This window comes from Lathamus discolor, chromosome 15 (assembly GCF_037157495.1).
Source record: "Lathamus discolor isolate bLatDis1 chromosome 15, bLatDis1.hap1, whole genome shotgun sequence".
NCBI lineage: Eukaryota > Metazoa > Chordata > Aves > Psittaciformes > Psittacidae > Lathamus > Lathamus discolor.
This window is the reverse complement of record NC_088898.1, coordinates 11,221,502-11,240,847: the sequence shown is the minus strand read 5'-3', so window position 1 is coordinate 11,240,847 and position 19,346 is coordinate 11,221,502. Positions and strand designations below refer to the sequence as shown.

Here is a 19,346-nt window from a genome sequence, read left to right as displayed (position 1 = left end):
GGGTTCGGCCGCCCGCCGCCAGCCAGAACCCCGGTGTGGGAGCGCCGGGCTATGCGGGCACCGAGGGCAGGCGAGAGAAGGGAAAAGCAGCCCAATGACCGAGGGCTGTCCGCGGCGCCCGTTTGGCCTCGGGGAGCAAACGGCGAAGGCGGGGGAGGATGCGGCATTTGGCCGGCCAGAGCGGAACGGGAGGTGCGGGAAGAAAGGAATAAGCGTGTTGTAAAGCGGGGGCAGAGCTGCTGTCACCTGCCCGCGCCCACTCGTCCGTTTGGGGACGGAAAGGGAGGAATTGGCCAATTGCTCAGTTCAGACTCAGACAATGAAAGACACCGCCTCAGAGCCTCCCGTGGTGTCTTCCGTGGTTTGGAAAACCCTGTGTCCATCAGGATGGGCAGCGGCCCCCACTGGGTCCTGCTCCTTTGCTGGGGTGGTCAGACCAGCCCGATCCTGGCTGTAAGGTGCTGTGTGAAGGAGTTCCAGTTTCTCCTCCCATAAGGGTCTGCTTCTCTTAAGTCTATTTCTGCAGCTGGTTTGTCCCATCCCCATCCCAATGCAGAATCATAGAATCAACCAGGTTGGAAAAGATATGTAAGCTCCTCAAGTCCAACCATTTCCAGCCAAGACCACCACTAACCCATGGCACTGAGGGCCTCATCTACATGCTGTGTGAACACTTCTGGGGACGGTGACTGCAGCACTGTCCTGGGCAGCCTGTTCTAATGTCTGACCTTATCCCCTTCTCCATTCCTATCCTATACCCATCTCCACACCCATCCCCATGTCCATGCCTACCGCCCTGTCTCCATCCCACCCATCTCTGTCTCCACCCTCATCCTGTATCCATCCCCGTCCATTCCCTGTTCATCCTACTTCCATTCTCATCAACACCTCCTCCCAGTACCCATCCTATCCCAATCCCTATCCCATCCCCATCTATCCCTGACTGGTCTCCATACCTCTCCCTATTTTGCTTCCCACTGCAAGAGCACTTCCATCACATCTTTCTAACGTGAACATGTCAAACTGCATCATCCTAATGGAAAAGGGCGAATCAGGCTGCAGCCACGGACAGAGGCTTGTTTTCCCATCCGTTCTTGGTGTCCTGTGTACATGCAGCTTCTCCCAGGTTAAATTTGGTATGAGGCAGAAGTTCTTCCTTGTGAGGGTGCTGAGGCGCTGGTACAGGGTGCCCAGAGAAGCTGTGGCTGCCCCATCCCTGGCAGTGCTCAAGGCCAGGTTGGACACGGGGGCTTGGAGCAAGCTGCTCCAGTGGAAGGGGTCCCTGCCTGTGGCAGGGGTTGGAATGAACTGTGTGAGCTTTAAGGCTCCTTCCAACCCAAACCAGGCTTGGATTCCATAATCCCAATGTCACTGAGGCATTGAGCCCCCCAGCACAGGGCACAGAGGTGAGCTCAGGCCTCAGGCTCCACGTTGAAACCAGGTTTGACCAAGGAATATTCTCCCTGGCTTGTCTCATCCCCCTGAGGGCCCCATCCTGGGCAGGAGGTGGTGGCTCTGCCCCCATCACCTGAGCCGTGCTGGCACTTGGGGGACCCTGGTGGCAATCCCTGCCCTCCTTGCCCGCTGCTGTCTTGACGAGGTGAATGGTGGAGCGTGCCACGACTCACGGTGACTCATGGGGAGTTACACTTGTGCCCAGGGGTCTGGCACAGCCCAGAGCACCAACAGCCACAGAACAGCCTTTAGCTGGGGAGTGCTGCAGGCATGGCAGTGACCCTGCAAACCCATGGCAAAGCTGGCCAAGGGGAAGCAGCATAGGATCACAGTCAGAGGCTGGTTTGGGTTGGAAGGGACCTCAAAGCTCATGCAGTTCCAACCCCTGCCACGGGCAGGGACCCCTTCCACTGGAGCAGCTTGCTCCAAGCCCCTGTGTCCAACCTGGCCTTGAGCACTGCCAGGGATGGGGCAGCTACAGCTTCTCTGGGCACCCTCTGCCAGCATGTGGCAGTTCTGCCTGAGCTTGGTGGCATGGTGGTTGCAGTGGCCTGGGTGCCAAGGCTCACCCTTTCCTTTCCGCTCCTAAATATCCCGGGACAGCTAGTGTGATGCATTTACAGGCTGTATCCTGGGAGGTGTCGATCCCTCTCAGAGAGCCGTGGGAGAGTGGGAATTGCTCACACCTCCCCGGTCTGGGGCTCGGCCAGTTACATCCTCGCAAGCAAATCTGCGTTTGCCAGTGACACTGGTGAGAAAAGCCAAGAGCCCGGGCAGGGACCCAGCCATGCAAATGTTCAGGGCTGGCAGGTGGGGGCAGGACTCGGCTTGGGAACGGCGCCAGAGAGGAGGAAAACAGCAAAAACAACCCAGGAAAAAAATAAAGGAAACTAAACCGGCCCTTTTGCAGTCCTGCGCCTCAGCTCCCGTTTGTTCCCGGCTCCGGAACACGAGAGGAGCTGGTGCGGGGTGACGGCCTCCCCAGGTCCCCGCACAGCACCCGCGAGGGGCTGCGGTGGGCGCTGGGAGGCCCCTTCCCCCCCCCGCTGTGCTCACTCGGTTGGGCCCCCAAAACCAGGGGAGTCCCCCCCAGCGATTCGTCTGCTCCCGCCTGCGGGCGGGCGGGCGAGCTCCTGCGGCGGGGGGCGGGAGCGGGCCCGGGCGCTGCAGTGCCGGAGCGGGCGGTCGCGCCGCGGCCGCGGAGCCGATCTCCCTCTCGAGAGACCGAGTTTCCCGCAGCTCGCAGAGCCCGCGGGCGGACGGGGAGCGGCGGAAGGGCTGCAGCCACCCTGCGCTGGGCGCGTTGCGCCGGGCACGTCGCACCCGCGCCAACAAAGCCAAGCGGGCACTGCCCGCGCCCCGGATGAGGCGGCGAGAGCCCAGCCACCCCCGGAGGCCTCCTCCTGGGGAGCCGGGAGCGGGGGGACGGATGCGGGGCCGGCGGGAGGGGGCGTGCCCGCACTGAACTCATTCGGATGTGGCGGGGAGCGTGGGAAAGACGGGAGCGTTTCTTCCCAGCGCTGAGCCCAGCGAAGGCGCGCGGAGAGCGACCTGCCCGCGCCGCGCCGCGCCGCAGGAAGCGCCGGGGCTTCCTCCGCCGCTGGCCCCGCTCGCGCTCTGCCTCCGGCTCCCGGGCAGAGCGGGTGCCAGAGCCCCCGGGGGGAACGTGGGGCTTGGCCAAGGCCGCCTGCCCGGCCCCGGGGATGCAGCGGGGAAGGGAGCCCGTGCGGGGCGTGGGTGGGAACGGTGCTCCTTTGGAGATCCGTCCTTGGATCCCGTGCGGAGATCTTCGCTTTTGGAGACGGGAGCCCTGCCCCGGGGCACTGCTTCTGGCAAGGGAGCAGCAGGGAAGGGGCTGCGGGTGTGTGTGTGTGTGTGTCAGGAGGAAACCTTCCTCTGCGCTGCCTGTGAGCTGCAGCGCTTACAGTGAGGCGTAAGCAGGGGCACAGCAATGGCACGAGCCTCCTGCTCTCCCCACGGACACATCACACTCCGTGAGCAGCCAGGCAGTGCCCCAGGTGAGCTGGGCCCCTGCCTGGCCTGTGGGCAGAAGCAGGGATTTGTAAGAAACCTCGTGCTTGTGTGGTGCAGACACTTGTGTGTGTGTGGGGGGGGGGGGGGCTGTGTCCTCTGCAGGGAGCAGAGCTCTCATGGGTGGTTCAGGGAAGCCCTGAGGACAACGGGAGGCCCCAGGATTCTCCAGCCTCCTGGGACATGCACACTGCAAGGGCCACCATGGGAATGTGGGCTGGGGACTGCCACTTTCCACAGGTGCCACCGTGGGTGCTGCTCTGCGTGTTCCCCCCTCCCAGCCTGTGATAAATGGGATTTAAAACCTGAGCGAGACCCCAACATGGTTATAACCCTGTGTGTGCCTGTGGTCCTTGGGGCAGACATGGGCAGGGTCATCACTGCCTGCTGGCCTCTGGGCTGGAGGATCCCAGGTGCTGCAGGGGCTGCAGTGACATGGCTGGGCTGTGCGTGTTGGGTGGTCGCACCACAGCTCGGCCTCTGACCATTCCAGTGTCCTGTCTTATCAGTCCTTATCCTGCTGGAAATGCTACAGCTCTTCTGACGTAAACTACAGCCTATCTGATAGTGAGAATCCTGGAATCCCAGACTGGTTTGGGTTGAGGGGACCTTAAAACTCATCCAGTTCCAGCGCCCTACCACAGGCAGGGACACCTTCCACTAGAGCAGCTTGCTCCAAGCCCCATCCAACCTGGCCTTGAACACTGCCAGGGATGAAACATCCCCATGTCCATGGGGAAAATGCTGTTTGCACAAGAGGCCACCAACTGGGACACTGTGGGGGCTGGAGAGCTCCTGCCTGGTGACACAGGCAGAGTCCCCCAGTTGTGCTGGTGTCCCAGTGCTGCTGTGCCACAGTGATGGCTGTGCCATCACCTTGGCTGATGTCCCTGCTGCAGCTGAGCACTCATGTACCAAACTGCCCTGGCTTGAGCCCATGTTCTGTTGCACTGGTATCATTCCATGTGCCTGGCAATTGTCTGTAGGGCTTCTGGTGCTGGAAAACTGGTACTTGGAGGGACCAAATACCCACTTTGTGGTGATGATGTAGTCAGCTGGAGATAAGAGACCTTGGTGGTATGTGGCCTTGGCCAATCTCTCCATCTCTGGCCATAATTACCTTGCCCTGAGCCACCAGAATGAGCTCCAGTACTGAATCCCCTGTTGGTGGAGCGCTTTGGCACTGGGAAATGCTGATCTCCTGAGACTGCTGAGTCCCCAGGGCCGCTTGTTTGATGCTGCTGTGTGGTCACTCCTTGGTGGTACTGCAGGAATGGGGGTACCCAACATGGGGACTGCCTCAGTGGGGACATCCCTGGGGCCAAAGCATGCTCAGGGGTGACACGGCCATAGCCACTGTGGGACACATGGTGAGGCATGCCTGGTGAGCGGGTAGAAGCTCATTTGCCTGAGAGTCATGCCCACATATTGGCAACTGAAGGGAGGCTCCGGTCCCAGGCTATTTCCCAGGGAGCAAACATCCTCTTGATGCAAATCTCCCTCCTCACGTGGCACCGACACCTCTCTCCTCTCCCACCCCCGGCGAGGGGCCAGCAGGAGTGACCCCCTGCCCATGGGAGCTGCAGCTCTGCTGTGTGGGGCAGCAAAGGGCCTGAGCTCGCAGCCAGCCTCAGGCTTGGCAGTGCTGGGCCCGTGCCCAGGAACACACCAGCTTGTTTGAACCTGGCAGCCGAGCAACTGGGAGCGCGATCGGAGCATCCGGCTGTAAGCACAGCTCCACATTCAGGAGGGGCAGTGGGACAGCCCTCACCCTCCTCCTCCTCCCTGCCCCGCCAGCTGCCTGCAGCACCCGCCAGCCCTGGTTCAAGGCACAAAGTCATGTCAGGGAAAACCAAGCTGGTTTCTCTGAGCCGGTCAAATAAGCGATGAGGTTTCCGCTCCAGATTACAGGAGGAAGGAAGTTTGCTCAGAAGAGGATGGGGATAAGGTGGGGGAGAAAGGAGGGAAGCACATTCCTGCCTGGTGAGGAACAATGTTGATATATTCATTTGTAAACTAAAGCCGGCCTGAGTGCCAAACACCTTGTCCCTATCAAGCTCTGAGGATATGTGAGGAGTACATAAGGCGAGCAGAGGAACCCGCCTCACATCCGATGCATGTGATTCCTCAGGGCTCAGGGGTGCTCATTCAGGTCTCATTCAGCCTGGCGGGATAATAAACTCTTCCTGGTGCTGTTTCATCACAGGGTCCCCCTGTGATCGCATCCTGCAATACAGGGTCAGGAGCTGAGCGCAGGGGAAGTGACGTGGGGACCTAAGGGGATCAAAGGACTCTTGGCATGGGCAGCCCACCCCCCCCCCCCGTGACACTACTGCCACACGATCAAATGGCTCCATAAACCCACGGAGGGCTCGATGCTGCCCTAATAAATGTTAAATATTTGTATGGCACAGACAGTGGGATTTTTAATCTGTATTTTGTTAAGTAGCCGGAGAGGGGAACTCTGTTGTAGGTTGATTAATAACCTGGTTTGGCTCCCTTTGATCTGTATCCACCATTCGAAACGGGACAGTTTATTACTTCCTGGATGCTCCTCGAGGCGAGTCCCACGTGGAGCTTGATGTTCAGTGTCTGTGACTGGCGATGACCCTGCTGCACAGATCCTGCCTGCAGGCAGCAGTAAGGGAGAGGTGCTGTGCTGGGTCTCAGCTGCTGCCCCGGGCCCCAGGAGCTGGATGAGCTCTTTGGGAGCTGTTTTGTTCCCTGCCCACATGGAACACGACCTGCTGATGTCTGCCCTCAGCTTATGTCCTCCTACAGCAGGTTCAAGTGTGGCGAGCCTGCCCAACACAAGTGCCAGCAGCCCAGGCGGTGAGCACAAGAGCTTCCCACAGGCTGACAGGGATGGCAGGGAGATAAAGTGCTGGAGGTGGCCAGGAGGGACCCTGCCACCCCCAGGGGTCACAGGAATGGGCTCTTCCCCACAGCTGTGTGGCCAGGAGTCCCCCAGCGCAGGTCAGTGAGCCCCACTGTCCCCCTGCCAGTTCCCCTCTGCGCTGGAAGCACTGGCAGTGAGGAGAAACCACAGCTCCCAGATCCCAGTGAACAGGGGCCAGCAGTGCCCAGGGGGTGCTGAGGGTGCTGGGGACACGCAGGGCTGCAGCTCTGACCTCTCGGGTGACTCATGCTGGGGTGGCTCAGGCGCTTCTCCCAGGTGGCGTCTGGAGAGGTTCCTCAATGAAGCACGGCTCACCTCAGCAGCTGGCAGCATTCCTGCTTCCCAGAGCAAGCCCTGGCGTGGCAGGATGCTGACACACGCAGCAGTCCGTGTGGAGCCGGGGGGTTTGGGCTGCTGAGGGTGGAGGGGCTGTGGCAAAGCAGGACCTTGTCCTCCTGCTCATGGTGTCAGGGTGTGCACGTGCTGCTCCAGGGGAGCGAGGGTCTGGTTGCCCATAAGGACGTGATAAGGCACATAAGCATTCATAGAGGAGGCAGCAGGATGCACTGGAGTAGCTGAGCATTGGAGGCCCTGACACCAGAGGGGAGTGACTGTAAGGGCACGCTGCTTCCAGGCATTGAACAGGTCACCTGGACGCACAGGGACAGCGGGAAAACCCCGGAGGCAGAGGACAGCACAAGACTGAGGGTGGCAAACCCAGCGCCCTGTGGCCATGGGGCAGTGGGTGCCCCAGGGGGGTGCTGAGGGTCCCGCAGCAGGGATCCCATGTGCCCCTTTCTGCAGGTCTCCCACCACCCAGCCTGGACACTTGATGGGAAGCCTTGTAACAATGCCAGTGCAGCAGAACACACTTTATTCTCCGCTGCCACTCCTGAGCCCCAAACATAGAAACATGATAAAATGACCCGGGGGTAAAAGTGAAAAGGAAATTCCCTTTTAGATAAAGAGGGAATTAAGAAATTAATGCCTAGAGAGAGTGCACAGCTGGAAACCCAGGACATAAACCAGTTCCTTCAGGTTATATTGTCTACAACTGAAGGAGTAATGGAAAGAATCAGTGAAAAAATGATGCCACTGAGGGTGATACCCAACCAAGAGACATGGGGATGGAGGTGATGGAGGTGAAAAAGTGGGTTTAGGGCACATCTACAGCAGCCAGTGTCAAAATACTAAGCAGTGCCCTGCAGCACGGCCAGAGCAGGGGCTGGGGCTGGTGGGGGGTCTCACTGGTGCATGACCATGGTCCCACAGACACTGCTTTGATGGTGATGCTCAGCCATGGAGGAGGCTTTCATTCCAAGCTCTACCAAGCCAAGTGCAGGGAAGGAGGGAAAATAACCCTCCAACCCTCCCCTGGAAACAGATCCTTGTAGTTGCTTCTGGCCAGAGCCAGACTCACAACCCATTGTGCCCTGACGGGAAGGGGAGAGGCTCAGCATCCCTGCCCTTACACAGGCACAGGGTGGGCACAGGGGTCCTCTGCCATCTTCTGATAGAAATCAGGACAAAACAGCACACTGTGACCACAGGAAGTGTCACCAGGGCTCAACAGGGGTGCAGTATGGGGATGGCCACCTTATAAGGTCACTTGTAGTAAACCCTGGGCAGGAGCTATGGAAATAGGGATGTTTAAAGTGGAAAAAGTGATTTTTTGCCCATGGGCTGAGCTGGGGGTGAGATGTCCCTGGGGGAAGGCACCGTGTGGCCAGGAGCTCCGGGGGAGGGAATGCGAGCCTCGTGCTGCCTATGTGTAAATGTCCCAGCAGTGCTCAGCCTCTCTCTGGACATCCACCCCTGTGCCTACTCATTGCCTCCGAGGATGGAGAAGGCTCAGGGGGGGATCTGATGGCTCCCTACAAGTGCCTGACAGGAGGATGGAGCCAGGAGGGGCTGGGCTCTGCTCCCAAGGAACAAGGGATGGGACAAGAGGAACCGGCCTCAAGCTGCACCAGGGCAGGTTTAGATGGAGCTGAGGAACAATTCCTGCCCCAGAGGGTGCTCAGGCATTGGAACAGGCTGCCCAGGGCAGGGATGCAGGCACCGTCCCTGCAAGTGTTCACACCCCGTGGAGATGAGGCCTCAGTGCCATGGGTTAGGGGTGGCCTTGGCAGTACTGGGAATGGTTGGACTGGATGAGCTTAAAGGGCTTTTCCAACCTGATTGATTCTATGATGCTATTAATGTCGGGAGAGCTTCTGGGAGAGCTGGACCAGGGTCACCGTGGATGCTGGGGATGGGTTGTGGTATAAGACAAGTCCCACAGGCTGGGGAGTGAGCTGGGCACTGGAGCTGCTCTCTGCCTTTTGCTGCTATTAGGAACTCAGCTCCTGGCACCCCAGCATGAGCCCCTGGGCAAGGATGCTGGGGCTAGATGGGTGCCATGCGGTTGGCACTGCCTGGGTGGTGTTTGGGAGAGCTCTGCCACCCTCTTGCCATGCCCAGCCTGGAAGGAGGCAGAAGTAAAGCAAAGGCTCCATTCTCCAGCCACTTCTGATTCAACGATCTCATGGAGGCCACTTACTTTCAGCTGTCCCAAACCATCAGTGCCAGTGGGACAGTCCCCTCCACCGCAGACCCTGAAACGAGAGCCCTTCCCTTCCAGTCCCGCACCCCAAACACAGGGCCCCAAATCTGTGTCCATCACCCTGTGGAACCCCTGTGTCCCCCCTCAACTCAGCTTATAGATGGTCTGCTTGTCCCTGCTGGTGACAAGAACATCCCGAAACTGGGAGACAACGCGTCCAAAATGGGAGCCTTCCCAGAACACCTTCCCGCAGCCGGTGCAGCAGTAGAAGTGAGTGAGCTTGGCTTTGTCCAGCACCCCCGGGGGGATGGCAGCGACCTGCAGCACCGTGCCCCCTGCCAGCACTGGCCCCTCCAGCCGCTCGGCGTGCGCGGAGCAGCAGGGCTGGGCTGTGCCATGGGAGGACACAGCAGCATCGCAGCTCCGGTGGGGCTTCTCCTCACAGCTCACCAGGCAGCCTGTGGGGAGAGGGGACAGCAGATAAACCATCAGGCACTACCATGATGAGTGGTGTCTGTCCTCAGCCACATGAACCACCGTGTGAAGCATCTGTCATCCCTGTGGGGAGTCCAGGCCCTGTGATGCATACCGGGGATGAGCAACCTGTGAATCTGGGAGAAGGTGGCCACCAGCACCCACCAACTGCCTGCCCCGAGCATGGCACCCAGGCAGCCTCCTGTCACCAGCAGCTCCTCCGTTGTGTCCTCCTGAGCCTGGACAGCATTGGGTATGCACCAGTAACTGCACCAGTAACTGCACCAGTGCTTCTGCTGTACTGGATTTACCTCCCTGTGCAGGTCAGGTGAGGCTTCTCTCCAATGTGGGCTGTGTCCCCCCCAGCCTGGGCTATCTTACAGGGCAAGCAAACAGCAAGGGAAGCCCTTACTGCTGCTTTCACTACACACACCCACACCCGTTAACAGCTGTCTGCAGTGCTCACAGAATCATGGAATCCCAGACTGGTTTGGGTTGAAGAGACCCGAAAGCTCCTCCAGTTCCAACTCCCTGCCATGGGCAGGGACACCTTCCACTAGAGCAGCTTGCTCCAAGCCCTGTCCAACCCAGCACCCACAACTGTCAGACCTATCCAAGGACACTGGTCATAGGAGTGTGTGTGACACTCAGCAAGGGGCATAGTGTGGTGCAACCTGGGGCCATGTCCTGTGAGGGTCCCATGTCCTGTGAGGGTCCCATGTCCTGGGCTGCATCACTGCCATCACCGAGTGCCTCCAGCCCGGTGGCATTCCTGGCAACTCGTGCAGGCTTCCCAACATCCAGGCAGTGGAAACCAAGGGCTGAGCTGCCTCCCATCCATCAGGAGCTGCAGCCGGGGTGGCTGCGGTCACTGCCATCAATGACCCAGTTTTGGCAGGGGGAGCCTCAGCACGTCCAGGCATCAGTTAAGACAAAAGGTGTCCTGCATCACTCCAGCAGCACCTCTGGGCACCCAGCCTGCCCCTCTGGGGGAGTAGAGGAAACTGTGCTGGGAGCCAGCTGCAACACAGGGACACCCCTATTCCCAGCTGGCTTTTCCCTGCATCCCAACACCAGAAGGAGCTGGGATGTGCTAGGGATTACTGTCGGATGAGGACAGCCCTGGAATGGCCAACGTGTCCCAGCATGGACCCCACAGCTGCCAGGCAGGGCTTGGACCCACCACTGCATGAGCAGAAAGGGCCACAGTCCAGGAGAGCTGCAGGAAGCTCAGTTCACACCGGCCTTTGGTTCAGGGGGATCCCCAGAGCCCCCCAAGCCCTTCCACATCTTCCCAGAGGAGACGACGAGCCCAGTCTGGTGGGGATGCCCCCCCCCATTCCCAGCAGACACAGCCACCCGCAGGGTCAAGCCTGTCACTGCAGATGTTCTCAGGGTGTTTTGCAGACCAGCCTGGACCACCACACAACCTCGGGTTTGGAGTCTGCTGACACAACACGAGCAGCCCCAACCTCAGTCCCAGCCACTGGCCCAGAACTGGGCTCACCATTGCTGTGCCCTGGGCATCCCACAGTCCCTCTCATGGATGTGCCTTTCCTTCATCCTCTGCATTTCCTTGGGACACAACACCCATTCTCAGAGAGGAAACAGTGACCTCATTTTCCCATCTTCTCCCAGTTTGGCATGTGATAAAGCACCGGGGCTGCTCTCAGGACATCCCTGAGCTGGCTGGATCAAGGATGTGAAGGAAAATCCCTGTTCCCAGGGTTTCCTCCAGGACAGAGCCCGTCAGTGGTTGGCAGATCCCTCTGCCCTGTGCTGCACGATGTTGTGGGGTGGCCTCAGCCTGGGTATGTTGAGGAGGCCAAGCTGCAGGATGCACCTTCAAGCACAGGAAACACAGACAACCGGCATAGCCTGGGCCAGCACTTGTTTCTCTTCAGTATTTACCATGTGAACACAAATTTGCCTTTCCCCCCGGTTGCTATTCATTTTGCCTGCTCCTGAGCACTGGGACCTGTGTATCTGCCCTCCAGGACCCTGATGGGAGGGACATCGACCTTGGGTGGCGCTTCTGGATCCAGCCCTAATGAAAGGATGCTGCCAGCAGCCAGCACCACTGCAGCCCCTTTCTCCTCCATGGATACCTAAACAATCCCTTGGCCTCACCCTACAGCACCCAAACCGCCAGGGCCAGGGCACACCCCCCCCATGTGCTCTCCTTTCTGACACGCTCCATCAGCCGCCCTGCCGCTGGTGGCAAAGCCAACTGCGGACCTCCCCCTGCAAGGGGGGTGATGAAACTTCCAGCTCCCCCCAAGACTCCAATCCCACCCCCTGGGCCCGTGAGAAAAAGGCAGGCAGGGAGGAAAAGTTCATCCCTTAAAAGCCCTGGGAGAGAAAGGCCATGATGGTCACCCACTAGTTTTGCCTTTCACTTGCACCAGCCCCCACCTAATTGTGGCTCTTCAAAGGGTTGAAAATGCTACATCACTTCAAAGTGACCATTTCTGAATGGGAGCTTGTAAAACCCCTTCTCCCCCTCCCACCAAATTCTTTCCAGGGCTTTTGAAGCTGCCTGCGCTCCCCTCGCCGCCGCCGCGGTGAAGGGGCCATCGGGCGCCACGCACAGGGTGCCAGCCGGGCATGGGGTGAAACCTGCACCAGGAGGAGGGCAGATCCCACAGGAGGAAATGGGTTTTCCCGGGGAAAAGGAGGGATTTTGTGAAGGAGGGCTTTTTCCTCCCCTTTGAGATAGGCAGAGCCCGCAGAGCTCCTGCAGGGCTGCACGGCAGAGCTATTCTGGAGAGGGAGCAAAAGGCATGTGTGGGGTGTGTGGGGCCTGGGGAGCCAAGCGTGTCCTTCACATGTGCCAGGAGGGTTTCAGATCCGTGGCTTTCAGAGCTGTGTGATGGTTCACACCAAAGGCTGGGTTCCCACCGCATCTCTGCGGAGGAGAAATGAAAGCGATTCCTTAGCAAATCGATTTGAAACACCTCTTGGGAACTAATAATCCCATTAGAAAACATCCCAGAAATAAAAAGCCCCTTTGCCTCTCGCTCACCTCTCCCCCTCTTGCCCAGGTCACCCTGGGGGTGACAGGGCTCCAGTGGGGGCTGAGCCATGCAGCCCCTCAGCACCCAGGGGCTGAGCCTCAACACGTGTTGGTGCCCTGGAGCTCCATGGGCAGCAAGGATAGTGCTGGTGCTGCAGCTGCAGCCCTGCTCAGCACAGAGCCACCTCCTCCTGCCCTCACGTGTGCTGCTGCTCACATCTCCAGCCCCTGCTCGCCTGTGGGAATAGCACAAATCGCTGCTGTTCCCACCCATGGACACGTCTCAGTGAGCGCTGCCGTGTGCAGGGGAAAGGGGATGCTGCAAGACCCCAGTTCTGATGGTTTCTGCATCAGGTTCTTCCCTGGGCTGAACAGGGCCACCTTCTCAGTGGGATCCCACCTCTGCAGTGGCCCCGCTTCACACCAAAGCCACTGCCCCGCACCGCGGAACTGGGCTGGCCCCATGCTCTGCAAGGCAGAGGGCAGCAGGAGCCCCACCACCCCAGGGGGGACCACTTTGCTTCAGCCCCCAGCCTCAGACAGTGGGGAAGACCCACAGCAAAGCCTCATTTCATGGCCTGGGGCACTGCATAGCTTGTGGTGGTATCTTCACCCCCGGGAGCCGGGCTGTGTGCCCCTAGGGCACGGCAGCATCTGGGGACTCAGGTGATGCTCCCACATGGATCCTGAGTAGGGGGCTGTGGTGGGCAAAGTGACGTGTCCCAAAGGCCACAGGGAAGGCAGGGATGGGACAGGAGCTCCAGTTCCACATGCCCCACAGCAAGGTCCTGCTCACAGACTGGGGGGGCTGAGCCCAGTGGGAGGGATGTGGAACAGGGCACAGGCTGCCTGCAGCAGGCAGGGGGATGTGCACCCCTCTGCCAACAGAGAGGCCCTTAGTGGTGCAGGGTCATGCTGAAAGGCCACTATGATGGTGGCACTGGTGACCTGCAGTCCCTACAGCCTATTCTGTCAGTTACAATGAGGTCCTGGGTCAGAATTACTGGGACAGCACTGGGACTCCCCACTGTGGGATGGGGGGCACAGCAGGGCCTGGGAAGCCAGAACAAAGCAGGATCAGGGCAAACCTCTGGAGTTGAGTCCATTCCCCTTTCCTAGACCACACAGCCCCAGTTTCATGGAATCCTGGATGGGCTTGGGCTGGAGGGGACCTTAAAGCTCACCCAGCTCCAACCGCTGCCATGGGCAGGGACCCCTTCCACTGGAGCAGCTTGCTCCAAGCCCCTGCGTCCAACCTGGCCTTGAGCACTGCCAGGGATGGGGCAGCCACAGCTTCTCTGGGCACCCTGTGCCAGCGCCTCAGCACCCTCACAGGGAAGAGCTTCTGCCTAAGAGCTCAGCTCAGGCTCCCCTCGGGCAGGTTCAAGCCATTCCCCTTGGCCTGTCCCTACAGGCCCTTGTCCCAAGCCCCTCTCCAGGTTTCCTGCAGCCCCTGTAGGCACTGGAGCTGCTCTCAGGTCTCCCCTTCAGGAGCCTTCTCTTCTCCAGGCTGCCCCAGCCCAGCTCTCTCAGCCTGGCTCCAGAGCAGAGCTGCTCCAGCCCTCGCAGCATCCCCATGGCCTCCTCTGCCCTCGCTCCAGCAGCTCCACGTCCCTCTTGTGCTGCTGCCCCAGAGCTGGATCAGGGCTGCCGGGGGGTCTCCCCAGAGCGCAGCAGAGGGGCAGGATCCCCTCCCTGAGCTGCTGCTCACGCTCTGGGGGTGCAGCCCAGCACGGGGGGGGACGGGGTGGTGGTGGTTCAGGGCTGCCCTTGTGTGCTGGAAACACGAATGTGGCTGCACACAGCCCGGCCCCATGGGGACCCAACGCCCCGCAGCCGCTGAGAGCTCCCGCACAAAGCCCTGCCCACAGGACGTGTCTGTAGCTCCCGTCCCGTGTGTCCCGGCTCAGAGCCAGGCCTGGGGCAGGAGCCCGGTCCCGGCTGGCGCTGGTCCTCGCCCCACAGCTCCGCAGAGCCTGGCAGAGGTTGTGCAATGAGAGCCTTCCCGCAGCCGCAGCCGCAGCCGCTCCATCCCGCCTCACTCGGGAGCCTTGGCCCTCGTTGGGCAACTGAGGCGGAGGTGTTTTGGAGAAAGCACCTCGTAAAGGCTGAGAGAGACCTGGGAGCATTCCTGGAGTACAAAGTGCATGGGAAACCTGGCCACGGTGAGAGATCGAGCGGGATAAGAGGAGTTACGAGCCTGAGAACCACGCTGGATTGCAGGGCGCTGGAGATGCCTGGTTATCTTTTCCTCCTCGATAAGGCTGATAAGCAAAGGACAAAGGACCTGGGATTGAGCAACCCGGGGCTGCAGCAGCCCCGGCTACAGTCTTGAGACATTCCCAGGGTGGAGGAGGGAGGATGAGCTCAAGGCAAGAGGCACCTTCAGCGGCTCTCATCTCCTGTGCTGCTGTGGGAGCAAACACTGCTGGTCCCGCACCCAGCGCTGGACGGGAGCACCACAGAGTCCAAGGCTCCTCCTGGAGTGTCCACAGAACCACTGGATCAGCCAGGCTGGAAAAGCCCTTTAAGCTCATCCAGTCCAACCCTTACCCCAGCACTGCCAAGGCCACCCCTAACCCATGGCACTGAGGCCTCGTCTCCACGGTGTGTGAGCACTTGCAGGGCCGGTGCCTGCAGCCCTGCCCTGGGCAGCCTGTTCCAATGCCTGAGCACCCTCTGGGGCAGGAATTGTTCCTCAGCTCCATCTAAACCTGCCCTGGGGCAGCTTGAGGCCGGTTCCTCTTGTCCCATCCCTTGTTCCTTGGGAGCAGAGCCCAGCCCCTCCTGGCTCCATCCTCCTGTCAGGCACTTGTAGGGAGCCATCAGGTCCCCCCTGAGCCTTCTCTTCTCCAGACTGAACCCCCCAGGTCCCTCAGCCGTTCCCATCACACTTGTGCTCCAGGCCCTGCACCAGCTTCACTGCCCTTCTCTGGCCCCGCTCCAGCACCTCAATGTCCCTCTTGTAATCTTCCTTATTCAGCACAGCACCACTGTCAGGGGGTACATGCAGGGCCCTGCATACCCACAGCCCAGCAGCGGGATTTATATGAGCAAATGAAACTCTTCTGAAGAAGGGGAGCTGGGACAGCACAACGCAGTGGAGCCTGGGGCATGTTTCTGGCCAGTTTTACCACTGCAGCCCCCAGTCCCCATCCGTGTCCTGCTCAGGCCAGACAGGAGCATGCTCCCATCACCCTGCTGCACCCTGCAGGGAAGGGAGCCTAAATCTGGTCTGAGGGTGAAGGGGACTGAGGAGTCCCTTGGGGACCTGTCCCCATCCCTGCAGAAGCATGCAGAGCAGCCTGAGACGTCTGGGGTGCCTTGGCCTTTCCAGTGTGCTGAGTCTGGTGTGAGTGTGTTCCTGGGACAGCACAGGCATCACCCACCCTTCCCACGTGGCAATGAGACAAGCAGGATGCTCACAGCAAACCGAACGCTGTACATCAGAAAACAACCCTGCATCCAGCCTTCAGGCTCTGGACACACAGCGGCCTCTTCCAGAGGCCATCAGCACCCTGGCGAAGGGGAGCGGGTCCCGCCAGCCCCTGCCCTCAGCCCCTGGGCAGTGGCTGGAGCAGAGGGACCTGTCACTGTTCTGGTGTCATCCTGGCTCGGAGCTGCAGTGAAGCCTTCCCCACGCTGTGGTCTTGAGCTCTTTCTCACACTGCCTGCTCCTGCCCTGTGGAGCTGAGGCCCACGAAAGAGACCCTGGGCCACTGCTCTGGCTGCTGGTGGTGGTGGGAGCCCTGCCAGCCCCACGCCAGTTGCACACCACTGCTCCTCCAGCTGCCCACAGGGCTGATGGGGCTTATCCTGCCCCTGTGGGATGCAGTGCTGGAGCAGAAGACAGGTACTGCACATGTCACTGCTCTCAAGTACCAGCTGTTGGCTGGTCACAAGGATGCTCTCCCAGCCTGGAGATCCCCAGGGTGCTGCACTGGGGGCCCTGAGCACCCTTAGCTGCTGTTCCTGCTCCTCCACCTCTCTCCAGCACGGAGCAGAGGCTCCGGCATGCCTGGGGAGCAGTGCGGCCCCAAAGGAAAGCAGGACCAGTTGTTTTTATGTTTCGTAAAACGGTTCAGATGTGAGGGGTGATGTTATGGTTAAATCAGCCTTTTCTGCTTGGCAAATCCCAACGAGATCAAATGTGCTGCATCTCTGTCCTTCCCAGGGATGAAGTTCCAGCTGGCAGAGCATCCCCTGAGCACCAGGCCCTGTGCCAGCAGGTTTTACCACACTGACTAAGCAAGAAGATTCCCCCAGCCAGAACCTGTGACATGTCCATCCCCCTGGGTCATCTGGGAGCCCACACACTGCCAATGGACTCCCGCAAGATATTGCCTGTGCCACGTGGTGACCCCCAGCCTCTCTCTACCCCATCCTGTCTGCTCCAGGCACCTGAGCTGCTCAGAGCATCCCACTGGGAAACAGGCATCATGGGACAAAGCTGCCTGGGCTTGAAGCTGTTTCCTGCACTTCCGTCAAAGCCCTCACGCAGGGAGAATGCAGCTGTGTCAAGGAAAACGTTCCCTAGGACCTGGGAAAGTCCTAGGTGTGAGCTGGAGTGAGCTATTACAGGATGAATAATTTGCCTTTCATCACTTGGAAGCTCTGCCATAAAAATCAGGAGCCAAATGGAGCAGCACACAGGCCTGGGCTCCGCAGTCAGCACATGAGCAGCCCCAGGCCAGCCCCAGGCTGGTCCTGCAGGATCATTGTCATCACACCCTTCCCCTGTTTCTCTTCCACAAAAACTGACCTGAAGTGGGACATTTTGAGGACAACCCAGTTGAGGTCATGCTGATGATCACAATCCCTGCAGCCTCCAGCAGAATCTAACTAGAGATGGAAACCCCAGGATGGCCAGAGCCCTGGGGCACAGGGGTCCTCACTTTGGATTGGGTGCCCAGGAATCACAGCTTCTATTTTATGCATCCACTGCAGCAAAACACCAGCCCTCTGAGGATGTTGTAGCATCTTCTGTCCCTGACTGCCCCATGTCAGATGCTGCTCCTCATTGGAGGATGCTCCCCAATCAGGTCGTGCCTCATGTGGCTGGTGCAGCAGACTGGTCCCTCACTGGAAGACCCCCAAGAACATGGAGGACCCAGTGAGAGGCTGCATGGCAGGATGGGGACATGGGGTGTTGCAGACATGGTGTAAAGTTAAAGCAAGCTGGTCCCTGAAGACTCCACATGGAGCAGCAATGATGCTGGTGCTGTGTGAGATGCAGCAGCTCCATCATCCCCATCCCAAAGGGGGAAGGGGAAACGGCTCACACGCTGAACACAAACCACAGCATTGCTATTTCCCATACTCTGGAACTGGCTGAACAGGCCTGGCTGGTCGCTGGGTACACACGGCAGTGCTCTCACCAGAGGAACTGCTGTGGAGAGTGCCCTGGCCTCTTGGGCTCCCCGGCTGCTGGCACATGGGAAAAGCCACCCCACCACATCCCGCAACCCCAGAGCCACACGTGCGGTTCCCAGCAGAGCTGCAGCCAGCCAGGAGCACCCGGAGCCGCTCTCGTGTGGCTCTCTCCTGTCAAGCAGATGGGAAAACCGAGACACTGCAAGCAGCAAGGGCTGGGGCAGAGCAGTGAGGGGGGCACGCTCCTGCTGTGCATGTGGTGGGTGTCACTGACCAGCAAACCACGGTTCCCCATGGGGAGGAGTGTGTGCAGGTCAGTGCAGCTGGAGGCAGGGCACAGAATAAGCCTGGTTTTTGTTAGAAGGGACCTTAAAGCTCATCCAGTTCCAACCCCTGCCATAGGCAGGGACACCTTCCACTAGAGCAGCTTGCTCCAAGCCCCATCCAACCTGGCTTTACATGGAGGAGCCCTCCTCCCTCCCGAGCCCGCCAGGCAGGAGGCTCTGACTCACTCCTGCAGCCTGACCTAGTTTGGGAGGCACCGTGCAGGTGAGAGGCACCATCCGCAGCACCAGCCAGGAGGCATCTCACAGCCCAAGCTGAGCTTTCCACGTCAGACAATGCTGGTGGCCTTAGGCTGCCACTTGAGCCACTGCTGGCGTGTCACCAAACCACCCTGGGCTGGGAACCCCATGCACGACCTGGTACCTGCAGGGCAGAATGGGGCGGCTGGGGTGGCGGGCTGTGGGCATGCACTCAGTGTGCACAAGCTCCACCGGGTACAAAGTGGGCTTGAACAGCTCTGTGCAGCAGGGTGGTGGCAGAAGACTCCATTCTCCCCTCTGAGAGAGCCCCAGTCTGAGTGGGATGGTCTCACTCTGCCCTGGGCAGCACATCCGAGGTGGCAGTGCACAGGCTGGGGTCAGAGCATCGCTCCCACCATGGGCACCCACACACTTACCCGTGTCACCGCCCCGCGGCACCTGCCTGCTGTCCTCCACCAGCTGCCTCATCTTCTCCCTCGAGACCTTCAGGTACTTGTCACAGTTGCACACCTGCAAGAAGAGAGAAAGGGAGGTCAGGGGGATGGCATCTGTGCCCCCTGAGCACCTCCTGCCACACCAGGCACCCGCAGAGGCTGTCAGATGCATCACAGCAGGACGTGGGGCAAGGCCTGTCCCTCTGAGACGGGTGGCAGAATGGCACCAGACACGAATTTTGGGGTTCACAAGCCACAGGAACCTCCTCTCCAGAGGCTCTCAATCTTTATGCTGTTTAGCCACATCTTCACGGCAGGCTGGCAGTGCTGCTGTCCATCCCAGGTAGTCCTCACTACCCAGCCCTATACGATGCCAGAAAACACCAGCAATGGAGGCTACCTACAAACGTCAACCAAGCTTTGTCCTCCCTTGTCTCACAGAATCTCGGGAGGATAGCTGCGGACCCCAAGACATGCTGGGGTCTTGGCTCGCTCCACTCAGCCCAGTTCTGCCACAGCACCACAAGCACCGAGTCACATTTTCTCCCTCATCTTTGGTTTGCCAAAATGTGCC

The 19,346-nt window shown here is 59.7% G+C and overlaps 1 protein-coding gene across 1 annotated transcript in view; it reads right to left on the bottom strand.

Annotated features, from left to right (window-relative positions):
- Positions 1 to 5,886: 5,886 nt before the first annotated feature.
- Positions 5,887 to 19,346, bottom strand: part of EXD3 (exonuclease 3'-5' domain containing 3) — a 288,670-nt gene continuing 275,210 nt past the window's right edge. The window contains 2 exon segments of the mRNA XM_065695336.1: positions 5,887 to 9,388; positions 18,755 to 18,848. Coding sequence (XP_065551408.1) covers positions 9,075 to 9,388; positions 18,755 to 18,848 — 408 coding nt within the window. The 3' untranslated portion in view covers positions 5,887 to 9,074.